Source organism: Coregonus clupeaformis, chromosome 15 (genome assembly GCF_020615455.1).
Source record: "Coregonus clupeaformis isolate EN_2021a chromosome 15, ASM2061545v1, whole genome shotgun sequence".
Classification (NCBI taxonomy): domain Eukaryota; kingdom Metazoa; phylum Chordata; class Actinopteri; order Salmoniformes; family Salmonidae; genus Coregonus; species Coregonus clupeaformis.
This window is the reverse complement of record NC_059206.1, coordinates 17,874,918-17,891,299: the sequence shown is the minus strand read 5'-3', so window position 1 is coordinate 17,891,299 and position 16,382 is coordinate 17,874,918. Positions and strand designations below refer to the sequence as shown.

Genomic DNA, 16,382 nt, shown 5'->3' with positions numbered 1-16,382 from the left:
CCCTCTCTTTCCTCACCCCCCATCAATATTCACCAGTGACCAGTGAAAAATCCCCGACACACCACAAAAAAATAAAAATGCAGTTATTTCCAATCAAGTTTAATTAAAATATTGTTATTAGATTACATTCACATATCTGTACATTAAGACTGTAGGTTGACCAGTGGATTCTGAATCACGTGATGGTGCAGTGTGTGAGCCACACAGATAAAGAAACTCCTGAACACAAACTGAGGAATTAAAACAACTTTGGAGTTGTCAGCAAGCATGTTCAATAAAGACTGAGAGACAATACAATTGAACAAATATTTAGTAGAACAGAGAAACTTGTTCTCCAAAAACAGACATAAGTAAATGAATACATCGATCCAGCTTTGACATGGTTTTAGCCCAGTAGTCTTAGGAATTACATTGCCTTTGGGTGGATTCATTAGTGGCTTGATTTGGATTCGTAGTGGCATGTGTGACTACTACGTACATATTAACGCTGCCATAGACACCTTTGGTTTTCTTATAGAGATTAAACAAGAAGCATCTCTGTAATAGTAACAATACCAGCCTTCAACAGAAGTTGCTTTGACAAAACCAATGCTTTCTGTAGGATACAATACATATTGCGTCTGTACCATGAGTTAGTGGTCCCATTCCAATGGATAAACTAGCATATAGAACAGATGACATGACAAACACAGATTACATTCTCAAAAAAACACAGGAAACAATGCAGCACAATAAAAACATGTAATCTTTGTATTCTTCATGCTTTGGGGTAAAAGTGGTATAAAACACATCAAACGCCACAGGAGCAGTACATTACATTCCCACTGGCTCCAGTGTTTTGGGCTGGGAGTAAATTTGTGGTTTATGGCCATTTCATGTTTTAAAGGGACATTTCACCAAAGATATCATACTACGGTGTTCTCACAGAGTGGTTGTCAAGTTGTTTGGGGTTAACTTAGCCCAGACCTGCCAACCTTGAAGAATCTTTATGAGTAGCACTTAAGCGCGACAGCAGCGCCCCCGGCCCCCACAACGCCACGCGTGCGACACCGACACTACGCTCAGATCACAGGCAAATTTACCTTTTTTTAGCCTGATAATGATGTTGGCAGAAGACTGCCTCAGTACGAATGGTAGGCTATAGACTTATGGGTGCTTGGTTTTGGCTGCACTTCAGTAACTCACTACAAAGAAGTTCAATTTACAAATCAGGGTTTTCTGAAACCTTAGAGACTTAAATGATATCCAAACAACGTAGCCAACACAGTAGTTGATCCTGAATTAATTTTGAGTTGTTCTCAATGGCTGTAACATTTCTTCTAGGTTAATGATTATTCTAAAAGGTGTCTTTATGTGGATAGTATAGTGAAAATGTAAACTGGCTTCTTATGTTGAATGTTATTTTTTGGGGGGGGGGCAAATTCTGAATAGGCCTAGTTCAATTACTGGATGCAATTTAGTAGACCTAGTCTACTGTATTTGGAATAATCATGAAACAACTGAACTAGGCCTATATGAGCTTGTTTCAGATCTCCATCCTTGACTTAATTAATCAATCTTCCTTCTCAGTTTAGGTCTACAATTCATTCAATATGCCTTATTTTCATTGGTGAACTGACTAGGCTATTATAACATCATTAGCAGCCTAGGACAGATCAATAACTGATTAATTAACATAGGCCTAATAATAAAAAATTAAAAACTGAAGGACAGTATTAGCAGAACAGCTCTCTCTGCCATGTCTGTTTTCATCCACGCTGCGACACGCACTGAATGAACTAGGCTACCGCAACACCGCTCGTTTCCTTGCTAGTCAATCCGCTCACGTTCAGCAGCAGAGGCGTTGATGTTGCGGCTATTTAACATATTTTTTTCTGTATGAGCAGTAACTCGTAGTGGATGAGCAGTAACAAAGTAACAAAGCCCATGACTATCATCCACTGAGTTATCATAAAGTGGTTTAAAACAGGATCCAACTAATAAATACATTCATGAATAATCAATAGACATCAACACTGTCTGTAAGTGACCGCAACAACTTAGTAAACAACAGAGAGACAGTAACAGATAAATAGAAGAATCTAACTGGATAAAGGGTTTGTGACCAAATGCATGGTGATATAACGTTCAAGAACTAAAATAGTCAAATCAATATTTTAATACCTCTACCTTTCACCACGCAGTTATTTGAAAGAAGATAATCACCACCGTCTCCCTCTAAAAAATATATTGCGTAGGAAGCTAGTGTTTTTGCTTTCAGCACAGACATTTGACAGTGCAGACAGTTTGACAACACAGCTAAGTGTTCTTCATTTGAAATGTGAGGAACACTCACTGAAGATATGGGTTAGAAGTATCCCTGTCACAGCTCAAACATGTTTCTCTCTGCTCGCTTTCATTTGATTTGTCGACATATTATATTCGAAATGCCTCAACCAAAACAACCAGAGAGTGTACTGTATGGATGCCAGACCCTGACAGCAATGTTCCTGAGTTGAGGAGTAATGTACATGTTTCTGGTGTAAAAATGACTTTTTTCAACACTTGAGCGATAAACATGGAGGAAAGAGGATTTAAAAACTGTATGTACTTACTAGTCTAAAAGAGAGTAATACAACAGTCTTAGATTTTTGGTCTGAAATGACATGTATGTAGTCCTCCCGAGGACAGAGTAAAGATAAGGTAAGACCATGAGGTGAGGTTGGTCCAATCAACATGGGTAATTCCAACCACATGGTTTGTGTGGAACTAGGAGTGGACTATACCGTAGACATAATAACATTGGTAAAACTTCACTTTGACATTGAAAAACTTTGGTTGTTAAGTTTGTATTCATTCTCTTTGGATTTCAATATACAATCTCCTAGCAGTTTCAGCTCTGTCATACACTAGTATGTAGCTCAGTTGGTAGAGCATGGCGTTTGCAACGCCAGGGTTGTGGGTTCGTTTCCCACGGGGGGCCAGTATGAAAATGTATGCACTCACTAACTGTAAGTCGCTCTGGATAAGAGCGTCTGCTAAATTACTAAAATGTAAATGTAGTAATAGTAATACACTGTCCAGAAAGCTAAGCTCTCCTCTCCTCACAGCATTAAAGACATGCTCTGGAACTTTGGCGACTTCTAAGTATTTTTTAAACCTCCAGCTTTGGGCTGGATGTGTCAATGTGTAGATCATACATGCATAATCTACGAGCAGAATTACTGTCTTACCTCAATTAGCCACAAAATCCCTAGTTTGAAAGCGACTGTTTTTCTGGAAACTGTGCTGTGCCATTTTCCCCTATGTGGGCCAGCCCGCTAGCAATTCGAGATCTAGCCAATGAGCTTCAGCCCCTCGCCATTTGAGTGACAGCTAGCAAGATGCACACTGTAGAGCGAGAGCAATGACGTGGTACACATATCTGCATTTTTGGCTCGTGAGATTGACTTTTAGAACTACTGGCTAAAAAGTATACAAAAGTACCAGAGAATCTCTTTAAGAGATAGGAGGAACTTGTTGAAAACCAAAATAAACTTAATACAGGGTTACTGGCCGCCTGTCTCAGTAGACCAGCCCTTTCAAAAAAACGCTACAGACAAAACACAACAGTACCAACAGAGTATGATGCCTCAAAGAAAATAACTCCACCCCTCCCAGACCCAAAGTAGAAATACCCAGTTTAAACATTCACAAAAGCGTAGCAATAAGTTCTCAAAACATTTTACCCCCCAAGTTTGGCTTTTTCAAGACTTCAGATAAACTACAAACTCTGATCATGAACACAAGTAAAGTAAACATCATTGCGTTAAGACCACCCCTGATCATTTTCTAATAATGCCACGTTTCAAACAGGCTGTGTATGTGATAATGTATTATTATATACACAGAGGCTAGGCTGACTAACCTGTTCCATCTAGCTGGAGAACATAATATTACTACTGAGTGTTAGCCAGCCATGCCTGGGGTCCAGTACGTGTCTTATAATGAGGTAGTAGAGGCACTGAGGTCCCTCATTGACCAGCGAGAGACAGCTACAACAGCCTGGAGGCACAGAACTGACACCCTGGGAGGACTAGTTTGGTTGGATGCTAAAAGCTATCATCAAAACACGTTTGAGCCACCTGGGATGGAAAAGAAGGAGTCTTTGGCAGATGGCGAGGTGTGGTGTGTTGACCCTGAGATTGCCAGTACAGCTGGCTGGCTGGCTCCATGTGGATTTTATGATGGGGTTCTGAGGGTGAAGTAACGGTTGGTATTAGTAAGATGGTGTTGAGGCAAGTCAGAGGAACAGTTGTCAAGAGGAGGTAAGGAATTATGGTTGCCCCAGTTGCCCTGATAAGGGTGAGGCTATGGGTGATGGTTGTTAAGAGGTTGAGATATGGGTGATGGTTGTTAAGAGGATGAGATAAAGTAAAGGAGTAGAGTTACTCAGGAGGAGTGGTTATAAAAGGTGGGGTAATTCATTTCAAGGTGAGTTTCTAAAAAGTTGAGGTAGAACCCAGGTGTGTTTACAAGGGTGAGGAGGTCCTATGGGTAACAGTAGCTCCAGATAGTTATCTGAAGATGAGGCAGACAGCCTAATAGAGCCCAGATAGCTGTGGTTCAGCTGCAGTAACCATGGTGAAGTGTCCTCTATGAGGGTGAGGTGTGCATCTTTAGATGGCTGAGGAGGTTGCGTTGCTGGGTGAACTTTCCACCACACAGCTGGCACTCGTAGGGCTTCTCCCCTGAGTGGACCCGCATGTGTTCGGCAAGGCGGTACTGGCGTGTGAAGCGCATGCCACACTCCTCGCAGGCAAAGGGCTTGAGGCCCAGATGGCTCCTCATGTGGCGGGTCATGGTGCCACGTTGGGTGAACAGCTTGCCACAGATGTTACAGGGGAATGGCCGGTTCAGCCAATGGCTCTTCTCGTGTTCCCGTAGTGACACGGCATCCTTGCAGCTCTTACTGCAGACTGTGCAGCGATGCAGAGTTTCGTCAGCACCAGGCTCCACCCCCCGTGATGCATAGATGTCTGGGTCTGCATCTGGGTCTTCGTCCTTCAGGTATCCACCACCCTCCTCTTCTTCCTCCTCGTCTTCGAGGTAGATTTCATCCTGGGTGTGTGTGTCGACATGGGCGTTAAGCTGCTCGGAGCTGGGGAAGCCTTTTCCACAGGGGATGCAGACGTACAGATTGTCCCCCACACCTGGCTCAAACCCTGGCTGGGGCTGACGGTAGATGTAGTTGGTGTTCCCGTTTCTCCTCCCTCCTCCTCCTCCCTCACTCCCACTGTGCCCACTCTCTTCACTCTGGTCCTGGCTGTTCTCCTCTCCACCCACCTCTCCATCCTCCAGCACTGGGGTCACTCTATCCCCTCTGACCAGCTTCTCTCCCCCTGGCGCCCCTGGTCTCTTCACTAGGCCGTTGGGCAGCGCCTTGCCCGTCTCCCCCAGGTTGGTGGCCTCTCTGTGGGGTCGGGGTCTCTTGCAAGGTGCCCTAGGCAAGAGGTCTGTGGAGGTATTTGGAGGCTGCCTCTGGTTCTCCTTAGGCTCTGGCTTGGCGCTAGCCGTGGTGGGAGGAGAGGGAGTGGGAGAGACAGATGAGGAGTGGGGGGAGGGGCTGTGGGGGAGACTGCTGGGGGACACTTCCTCTGTGGCGGTGCTCCCTGATGGACTCCTCTTGGACAGGTCCAGTCCTAGAGCCAGCCCATTAACCCTACTTCCTCCAGAGGGGCTGAGGGAGGCACACCGCGAGCCCGAAATAAACACCTCCTCCTCTGAGAGATCCTCTCTCAGCCTCCCCTCCTGGCCCCATCTCTGGTTCCTCTGGTTGCCCTTCCTGGACCCTGAGTGGTTGTTATGGTGCTGGTGGTTGTGGTTGGGGGTTGCTCTGAGGGGGGTGGAGGAGAGGCGGAGGGGGCCAGGGATGTGTCCATTGGGGGTTGGGGAGGTGGAGGAGGAGGAGGGGGTCAACTTGTTGGAGCTGGAGGGGGTCTGGCCGTTGTGTTTGAGCTTCCTGCGACAGAGAGCAGCTAGTTCGGTCAGCTGGAGGTAGCAGGCAGCGGTCAGGAGGGACGAGACACTGTGGTCACTGACGGAGTCAGAACTGGACAAACTACCTGTATAGATGAAGTCCAACACCTAGAGGAGAGAGGGGGTAGTGAGGGAGAGGGAAATCTTTATATTGTCCCAATGAGCAATTTGTTTCACAGCAAGTTGATATTAGAATACAGATAAAACAGCTGAGCGTTCAACGATTGATGTGAAATCTAAATTGATGAATGACAATGAGTCAATACAAATATATCTGTGTATACAGTGAATTCTGAAAGTATTGAGACCGTTCCCCTTTTCTACATTTTGTTACGTTACAGCCTTATTCAAAAATTGATTACATGTAGTTTTTTTCCATCAATCTACACACAATACCCCATAATGACGAAGTGAAAACAGGTTTTTAGAAATTTTAGCAAATTAAATAAAAAACAGAAATACCTTATTTACATACACTACCGGTCAAAAGTTTTAGAACACCTACTCAAAGGGATTTTCTTTATTTTTACTATTTTCTACATTGTAGAATAATAGTGAAGACATCAAAACTATGAAATTACATAGTTATTACCCAAAAAGTGTTAAACAAATCAAATTATAATTTTATATTCTTCAAAATAGCCCCCCTTTGCCTTGATGACCGCTTTGCACACTCTTGGCATTCTCTCAACCAGCTTCACCTGGAATGCTTTTCAGTTTTGAAGGAGTTCCCACATATGCTAAGCACTTGTTGGCTGCTTTTCCTTCACCCTGCGGTCCGACTCATCCCAAACCATCTCAATTGTGTTGAGGTCGGGGGAATGTAGAGGCCAGGTAATCTGATGCAGCACGCCATCACTCTTCTTCTTGGTAAAATAGCCCTTACACAGCCTGGAGGTGTGTTGGGTCATTGTTCTGTTGAAAAACAAATGATAGTCCCACTGAGCCCAAACCAGATGGGATGGCGTATCGCTGCAGAATGCTGTGGTAGCCATGCAGGTTAAGTGTGCCTTGAATTCTAAATAAATCAGACAGTGTCACCAGCAAAGCACCCCCACACCATAACACCTCCTCCTCCATGCTTTACGGTGGGAAATACCCATGCGGAGATCATCCGTTCACCCACACCGCGTCTCACAAAGACACGGCGGTTGGAACCAAAAATCTCCAATTTGAACTCCAGACCAAAGGACACATTTCCACCGGTCTAATGTCCATTGCTCATTTTTCTTGGCACAAGCAAGTCTCTTCTTATTATTGGTGTCCTTTAGTAGTTGTTTCTTTGCAGAAATTCGACCATGAAGGCCTGATTCACACAGTCTCCTCTGAACAGTTGATGTTGAGATGTGTCTGTGACTTGAACTCTGTGAAGCATTTATTTGGGCTGCCATTTCTGAGGCTGGTAACTCTAATGAACTTAGAAGTAAGTCTGGGTCTTCCTTTCCTGTGGCGGTCCTCATGAGAGCCAGTGTCATCATAGCGCTTGATGGTTTTTGCTTCTGCACTTGAAGAAACTTTCAAAGTTCTTGAAATGTTACGTATTGACTTTTACGTATCAAGTAATGATGGACTGTCGTTTCTCTTTGCTTATTTGAGCTGTTCTTGCCATAATATGGACTCTTTTACCAAATAGGGCTATCTTCTGTATACCCTCTACCTTGTCACAACACAACTGATTGGCTCAAAAGCATTAAGAAGGAAAGAAATTCCACAAATTAACTTTTAAGAAGGCATACCTGTTAATTGAAATGCATTCCAGGTGAATACCTCAGGAAGCTAGTTGAGAGAATGCCAAGAGTGTGCAAAGCTGTCATCAAGGCAAAGGGTGGCTATTTGAAGAATCTCAAATATATGTTTAACACTTTTTTGGTTACTACATGATTCCATATGTGTTATTTCATAGTTTTGATGTCTTCACTATTATTCTACAATGTAGAAAATAGTAAAAATAAAGAAAAACCCTTGAATGAGTAGGTGTTCTAAAACTTTTGACCGATAGTGTAAGAATTCAGACCCTTTGCTATTAGACTCGGAATTGAGCTCAGGTGCAACCTGTTTCCATTGATCATCCTCAATGGACAACTTGATTGGAGTCCACCTGTAGTAAATTCAATTGATTGGACATGATTTGGAAAGGCACTCACCTGTCTATATAAAGGTCACAACGTTGACAGTGCATGTCAGAGCAAAAACCATGAGGTCATGAGGTCGAAGGAATTGTCCGTAGAGCTCCGAGACAGGATTGTGTCGAGGCACAGATCTGGGGAAGGGTACCAAAACATGTCTGCAGCATTGAAGGTCCCCAAGAACACAGTGGCCTCCATCATTCTTAAATGGAAGAAGTTTGGAACCACCAAGACTCTTCCTAGAGCTGACCGCCAGGCCAAACTGAGTAATCGGGGGAGAAGGGCCTTTGTCAGGGAGGAACCCAAGAACCCGATGGTCACTCTGACAGAGCTCCAGAGTTCCTCTGTGGAGATGGGAGAACTTTCCAAAAGGACAACCATCTCTGCAGAACTCCACCAATCAGGCCTTTATGGTAGAGCGGCCAGACGGAAGCCACTCCTCAGTAAAAGGCACATGACAGCCCGGTAGGAGTTGCCAAAAGGCACCTAAAGGTCTCTCAGACCATGAGAAACAAGATTCTCTGGTCTGATGAAACCAAGATTGAACTATTTGGCCTGAATGCCAAGCGTCACGTCTGTAGGAAACCTGGCACCATCCCTACGGTGAAGCATGGTGGTGGCAGCATCATGCTGTGGGTATGTTTTTCAGCGGCAGGGCCTAGTCAGGATTGAGGCAAAGATGAATGGAGCAAAGTACAGCGAGATCCTTGAAGAAAACCTGCTCCAAAGTGCTCATGGCCTCAGACTGGGGCGAAGGTTCACCTTCCAACAGGACAACGACCCTAAGCACATAGCCAAGACAACGCAGGAGTGGCTTCAGGACAAGTCTCTAAATGTCCTTGAGTGGCCCAGCCAGAGCCCGGACATGAACCCGATCGAACATCTCTGGAGAGACCTGAAAATAGCTGTGCAGCGACGCTCCCCATCCAACCTGACAGAGCTTGAGAGGATCTGCAGAGAAGAATGGGAGAAACTCCCCAAATACAGGTGTGTCAAGCTTGTAGCGTCATACCCAAGAAGACTCGAGGCTGTAATCTCTGCCGAAGGTGCTTCAACAAAGTACTGAGTAAAGGGTCTGAATAGTTATGTAAATGAAATATGTCCTTTTTTATTAATTTTTTGTGTGCAAAAAAATCTAAAAACCTGTTTTTGCTTTGTCATTATGGGGTATTGTGTGTAGATTGATGAGAAGAAAAACAATTTAATCAATTTTAGAATAAGGCTGTAACGTAACAAAATGTGGAAAAGGTCAAGGGGTCTGAATACTTTCCGAATGCACTGTATGTGACTACGGTCAGTGAGATGCTGCCTGTCAGGTGACCCACCTGTCTGAAGACGGAGGGGCTGACCATCTCCGTGTCCAGGTTGATCAGGTTGTCGTGGGGGACCAGCGACTTGAAGTAGACGCTGCTGGCTGCCAGGACGTTCTTGTGGGCGCGGAATAGCGCGTTCTCCACCACGATGATTACATCACACAGGTATCCTTTGGCTCGCTGCTGGTTGAGCTGCAGCAACAGTTGCTTGGAATGGTTTTGCTGCTCCATCTCACACACACACACTTTGGTTAACACCCTTGGGAGGGAGGAGGAAATAGGGAGAGGTCAGTTACTCAGTTCTGAGAACTCAAAGAAATCCAACCACTAATATTCTTAGACTAATTTAAAGTCCTGCAGGCCCAAATGTCTCCTGAAATTCTTACAATGCCCAGGATCGCCCACAAATGGCCAATACATCACACCTCTCTGCTCTTCCTGCAACCATTACACTGATTTCTTCACATATAGGCCCAAACAACATACTAGCAAGCAGAGAAAGATAAGCCTTCAAATTACCAACTTGATAAACTAACCACCAACCCACTAACGAACCCTCAACTACCAACAAATATCAGAAACCTGGTCAAAATAGACAGATGAGCCCCACCCTGGCCCGTTGTAGCTCCTCTGGCAGCATTAGATTCTGAGGAATGAGATCTATCCGTCTGTTCATTATCAAAGCATGCAGCCATACATACACGCACATGCACGCCACGCACACACGCACCTACACATCATGTCATGATGTCGGCCAAAAGTTCCATCCCACCTGAACCGACTGAAATTCTAGGCATTTCTTTAAACAGCTCTTACACAAAAAGGGCATTATCCTTTTCACAATTTCAGAGTGTTATTTTGACCTCATATTGTGGAAATAAAATCAAAAAACAGGAAATTAATGTTTTTAACTGCACTGGCCTTTTAATGAATCATAAACCAAATGATCAGTAAAAACAACTAACTGGTAGGTCTGCCTTCACTTGTTACTTCTGTGAACCTTCCTCTGAGAAATTAGAAAATATCTTAAAGATGTGGGTTTTTGGTAACAGAATGACAAGACACTAGGCAATATTTCTTAAACTTACAGAAGGAAAATAATTTCTGCAAAACTAAATATAAATGTTAATATTAGTTGTCAGGGGTCTTGACTTCAACATTATTATGTTTTTATGTATTTATAATACCTTTTAAATATTTTTCTGTTAGATGTTTTCTAAGACCCCATTTTCCATCTGTTTGACCAGAAATCAAAGCCTTAATAATACATTTTTAGGATGGAAAACATATATATTTGTTTATTATATATGCCATAATTTCTCAACTCTTAGCTTTCATTTGACACAAAATGTGATGTGCTCCTATGAACTTCACATGTTAGTGCTCATTGGGCTTTTTATATGGAAATGCCCCTATGCTAACATGATCAGCTGGCCAGAATGATTATTTCCTGTAACAAATTCTGCATCAGCCAATTAAAGATGTTGACGTAGTTGGACGTGATCTAACACTTTTTCATGAAATCAACCTTAACAGAAGTCAAACGGCATGATCTGCCAATCAAACTTACTAAAACACGTGTGAATGATCAACTGGACAAATACATCACAGTGTAGCGAGTCTGGCTCCTGGTAATTTTCTGAGTTTGCGGCAAGGGTTCGAATCCCAGATGAGATATCGTTTTTTCCATTGAAATGTAGAATTACATTTATTGTGTTAGTGTGTTGCGAAGGGAAGTGCAGCCAACACCTTGAAAATGAAGATTAAGAATAAATGTAATGATGAGCTGCGTCTTTCTTCCACTTTGTGGACAAACAAACTGCTAATAATCATGTTTATTACATAGACGTGTACACTTAAATGTACAACGTTTTAGATGCATTATTACAATCATCCACTTCGTCACATATGTGTTATTTGATACTAGCACCAGCAGGAGATTGTTTTTCTAATTTAAAAAAAGGCTGTTGTGTATGGCACGCAATCCCACACATAAAGTTTCAGAGCATACCGCCTTAGCAGGGGACACTACCTGTACCAACTGAATTGCAGTGGTCTGAAGGGATAGGTCCATTCTATGAATTATATTTCTATGATTAAATGACACCCACCCTCATTTTCAATGTGATTTGACCAATTTACAGTAGTTTTATTTACAGTACTGCGCTTCAGCAAAACTTAAGACCGAACTACTCTTCAGTTCTAAACCTCCATCTCCACCAAACCCGTTGCCCTACATCTGTACAAGTAGCAGCACCCTGGGGTATTTTTAGCTTTAATACCAGGAAGGTACAAAGTTAGAAATACTACCACTGATAACAATGCATCCCATCTGTCTTGCCATACATCGATAAGGTATCACACATAACCCACGCCCCCCAAAAATACACACTGAAAAAAATAGACGTTTGGGTAATCTGTCTATCTAACGACTGCACAACACACCGATGGTGATAAGATGCTGAGGGTCCTTTTATGGGCCTACAGGCCCCGTCTGCCCCCCTCCTGCCCTGCCTGCTCAAAAACAACCTCATCACTTCAGATGAGAGAACCATAGACATATATAAACACGCTGTAACCGGGGTCTGGAGGAAAGAGAACAGGCCATATAACCAGGTGGTCTGGTTTAGAGAGGGCACCTGACCTACAGCATCAATGAGTTTGCCCTGCTAGCTTCTGATAAACATTCCTATTTAAAAGACTACTACATTTCAATGTAGGTTAAATTAACCTGTTTTGTTCTATCCTGTGTGGGCTATACTGTGTTCTGTCACTGTTCTAGTCTGTGTTCTGGTTCGGCCTGTGTTCTGTCCTAGCCTGTGTGTTCTAACCTGTTTTCTGTTATATCCTGTGTTATTTTAGCCTGTGTCCTGTTCGCTTGTCCAGTGTTTCATCTTGTCTTCCTGGCAGAGATCACTGGCAGTAAATCACATGATCTGGTAATCTAGCTGGGTTTTAGGCATTAGGTCTGCTACAGCAAGCAGCTTGGCCCTCTGGTAAAACCTGGAGAATAGTGATAATCTGAGCCAGTCCACTTTATACTCTCCTTAATGCTCGTTAACTCAAATGAACTGTTTTCTACTGGAGATTTGTTTAGACCCGAGGTCAACCACCATTGTCCTGGAAAACTACCAGGGGTCTAATCCTAATCAGTACCCACCCAATCGATTCAACCTAACCTGAGGTTAGTCTCATTGAGATAAAATCTATTTTGCAAGAGAGACCTGGTCCAAGATAGCAGCAGGGTCAACGTTTAATTGCTGGGCTGGAACCCTCCACACACACACACACTAGAGAGGTAGAGAGAGGTATTTGAAGTGAGCAAGACATTGTGAGCATACATTGTTGACATTTTCAAAATATGACCAGCCTCTGATCGTCAAACTTCGTCTGTGTTAATGTTGACAGAGATTATTATAACCAGAAACTGATGTTCCGGTTCGCCGTGGTTCATGTCATGTTAATGTCATGTTCCGAACCACCTTCGGCCCACCTGGTGAGTGAGAAGGGAGGGGGTTTGATTGCATTAATCACAGACACCTGAAATGAGACTGGCTGCCACAGTAAGTATAGCACATGGGGGATGTGTGAAACTTACTCTGTCCTCAGCCTGTATCCCCACTTGCACCAGCGAATAACTTGCTTTTCGTCCTTTACATAAGGAGTAGAGTTACCAATAACCTTCCTACCAGAGTGCCAATATGGAGTAGAGTTGGCCTGAGCAGATCAAGTCACAGATTAGAGAGAACCCTGTTAGCCGCAGAGTTATTAACCTGTCTCAAAGCGAAGTCCCCATTGTGACTCTTACTGAGCCAGGTTCACAGTGTTCCGGAAAGGCCACCCCAAGGTTAGCCCATTGCACATGTTTACTCCTAACTAGCTAACATAATTATTACTAAACACATGTGAACTCCTAACATAATTAGTTGTAAGAATCTTAAAGGAAAGATTCACCCATTTTGAACGATATATTGTTTTTGTGCATCTCTGAGCGATGTTCTATCGATCGCCTGCTTGAACGGCGAATAGCTACAGATGCACATGAAAACATGAAATGACCCCGGGATTCTTTAGAACATCCCTCAGAGATGCACAAAAACACTATAACATTCAAAATGGTTTAATCTTTCCATTAAGATGCAGGCCATGATTTTAGGAGTGTAGTTGGCGGTCTCTTACTACCTTGGGATAGAATACAAAATGTTTTTAAAACGTCTATTTGCCAGATATTATGGGAAGGGAACTTTGTTTCGTCCAGGTTTGTGTTCATTTGGTTAAACCAAAAAAAGGTCAGTAGGTTTTTACAGCCACAATCCTGAGTTTGTGTTTCAGACAAACAGCAGCCCTACCACTTGGTATAAAACTGAGGGATGTGGCTGAGGAAATGTAACCACTAAAACTCATAGACCAAGCTAAAAAAGCAGTGACTGGCAGTACATAAGAATGATTTAACACCACAGTTTTAAACATATTGCTTTACATTGTTGTTTATAAAGACTGAGATGGCAACAAAACAAACATTGGAGTCAAATAACCTTAGGCCTATTTTGGGTTATAATAGGGTAAGACAGTTGTACTAGCTTTTGTAAACAATCATGATGCTTTATGATATATTATTCAGGAATCAAATCATTAGGCCTAATTGAAATTAAACAGCAGGAAATATTGTAAGAGATTGTAGCGGTTAAAAAATAAACAAATGAATAACAAAATCCCCATAGCCATGTTTTTATTTCAGCTATTTACACTATTTTGTGGATATTCTGATGGATTTTGGTCTAACCTACGCAGCAAAACGTTAAATCATTGCTACTGGTTACAATGTTGCAAAAGCCCGACGTTCCTCACATATTCGAGAAACATTTCAATTCACTGCAGTAACCATCATCAAGCGATTCTAAACCAGTGTTTCTCTCCCATTATTTAAAATATCTGATTCAATGACACACAGTTGAGAGACAGAATGAGGAAAAAACATCAAATGGGCGATACTCGTCTACCACAAAATAGTTAATGGTCTACGCGCTGAAGGGGTTGGGTGAAGGAAGGGATCCACCAATGCCTTTTATTCAATTAACCTACATTGCTGCGCCAGCTCTGAATCAGATTTCAGTTCATATTTTAAATTAATATACGTTTATTATATGATCAAGTTAATTATCTTATTCCAAAGCTGTGAAAAACAAACCGAAGTCAGCAATGCACGGGTTAAAAGGAGTGCAGGTATAAAGGTGGTTGCAAGGCTGGTAATACTAGCTCTGACGTTAGGCTACACACGGGGAGACCCCTCTGGGCATATGCTACGAGCCAAATATTAAGTGTTTCTGGTATTTCTTCAAACAACGTAATGTAAACTCTTGAACACGACTACACACGCCAAGTTACATCACAAAACATGCGAGAAAAATTACATAGATTTACCTTAATTCATCGATGAACGCGTTTTTAATTTACCATCCTCTCGCCTACCTCACTACCCTCGTTTCGCACTCCCCCACTAGTATTCTGCTAGCAGCACTAACGATGACGTCACTTTCCTATGGTAATGAGGAAACCTTCAAAATAAACGCCTGCATTTCGAAACATTGCAAGGTGGATAACTCTACACCCGGGATGGGCAACTTTGATGGGGGTGGGGCCCACAAAAAAACGGAACTCATCATGAGGGGCCGCAGTGACTCGTGGGTCTGCATACCGTGGGCCAGTTTTATAACTAATTTCATGCAATTCTGCACATTTTGCCATAGGGTGGAGGCAAATGTTTGCCGTTTTTAAATGATAACTGACAATCAAGGCCCCACCCCTGTCGGTAATTCGACAACGCTTACTACAAGTTTAGATAGCTGGCCACTAGACTAATTTACCTATCTAAAAAAAAAAATGCTGACATGGACTAATTGAGTGACTGCTAATGCACAACCAAATTTTGAAATTGCACCTTGTGTATTCTATTATTCTAACTCTCAACAGTAAGTTGAGACCCCGACTGGTCCGCCCACCCCTGCTTTACACTGTTCCTCAATTTCAGTTTATGTGAGAAAACAAGCACTGAATAGTTTAGGGCCCCAATACTCAACTGGCGGACCGTGGACTGGATCTGGCCCCATAACGGGGTCAATATGGACCACAGTTCGGGCTTCAACCCCTGGTATCATATAAACACACATAAGACATGGAAGAAAGCGTAGAATTGCAGGAAATGAGCTTTAAAACAGCAACAACAACAAAAAAACTCTGCTTCATGAAAAATGTGTAGAATTGCGGGAAATTAGCTTTGAAACTGCAGAGAGAAACAAGAGGGTTGTGGGTGGGGGTTTGTTACTATGCTAATAAATTACATTATCCATCGGGACCTTTGCCACCTAGGACATTTGTGTGACTGGACCTTCTCAAATAGTTACTGAGTACCCCTGGTATAGGGAATCATTCTACCAATCTAAATCTCTGTGAAATATATTTTCAATAACAAAAAATATCGTTTTTAGGCTACAGCTGTTTTAAACTAGTGGACCAAAACTGCTGTTTGAAGCTGGTGGAAGAACAAAACCTTTGGTTAGAAGCTGGTGGACCACTAGCTTCAAACATCTGTAAAAAATATATTTTTTGTTATTGTAAATATATTTTCGATGGTGATTTAGATGATACAATGATTCCCTACACTATTCAGTGCTTGTTTTGTCACATAAACGGAAATTGAGCGAACAGTGTAGATTTTAGCAACCAGGAAATGACACAGCGATTTCCACTAGATAACCCAGCCACAAAGTCAGAACAGCTTTCCCAAAATGCCGCTCCAGTGGGAGAAATCAATAGCAATAATACTGTGAAACACTATCGTTCCACTGGTTGGTTATGAATATGATTTGTTTGTTTAGGATTCCTGGCAATGTAAATAGTTTGTATGTATGCTTGTTTGCATGTCTATTCCTCTTTTGTTTGTTGATAA

General features: G+C 42.7%; 1 protein-coding gene across 1 annotated transcript; it reads right to left on the bottom strand.

Moving 5' to 3' along the window:
- Positions 1-3,181: 3,181 nt before the first annotated feature.
- Positions 3,182-14,952, bottom strand: LOC121582228 (hypermethylated in cancer 2 protein-like). Its single transcript, XM_041897901.1, has 3 exons — positions 14,858-14,952; positions 9,449-9,695; positions 3,182-6,105 (listed from the first exon to the last, which is right to left on the bottom strand). The coding sequence occupies exons 2-3, from the start codon at positions 9,665-9,667 to the stop codon at positions 4,615-4,617; spliced, it is 1,710 nt and encodes a 569-aa protein (XP_041753835.1). The 5' UTR covers positions 9,668-9,695; positions 14,858-14,952; the 3' UTR covers positions 3,182-4,614.
- Between the last annotated feature and the right edge of the window lie 1,430 nt (positions 14,953-16,382).

What these genes read in the sequence shown, in the direction of transcription:
- LOC121582228 (XM_041897901.1), bottom strand. Translation starts at nt 9,667, where the DNA reads ATGGAGCAGCAAAACCATTCCAAGCAACTGTTGCTGCAGCTCAACCAG. An exon ending in GCCCCTCCGTCTTCAGACAG is followed by an intron (nt 6,106 to 9,448) that starts GTGGGTCACCTG and finishes TCTCTCCTCTAG; the next exon opens with GTGTTGGACTTCATCTATAC.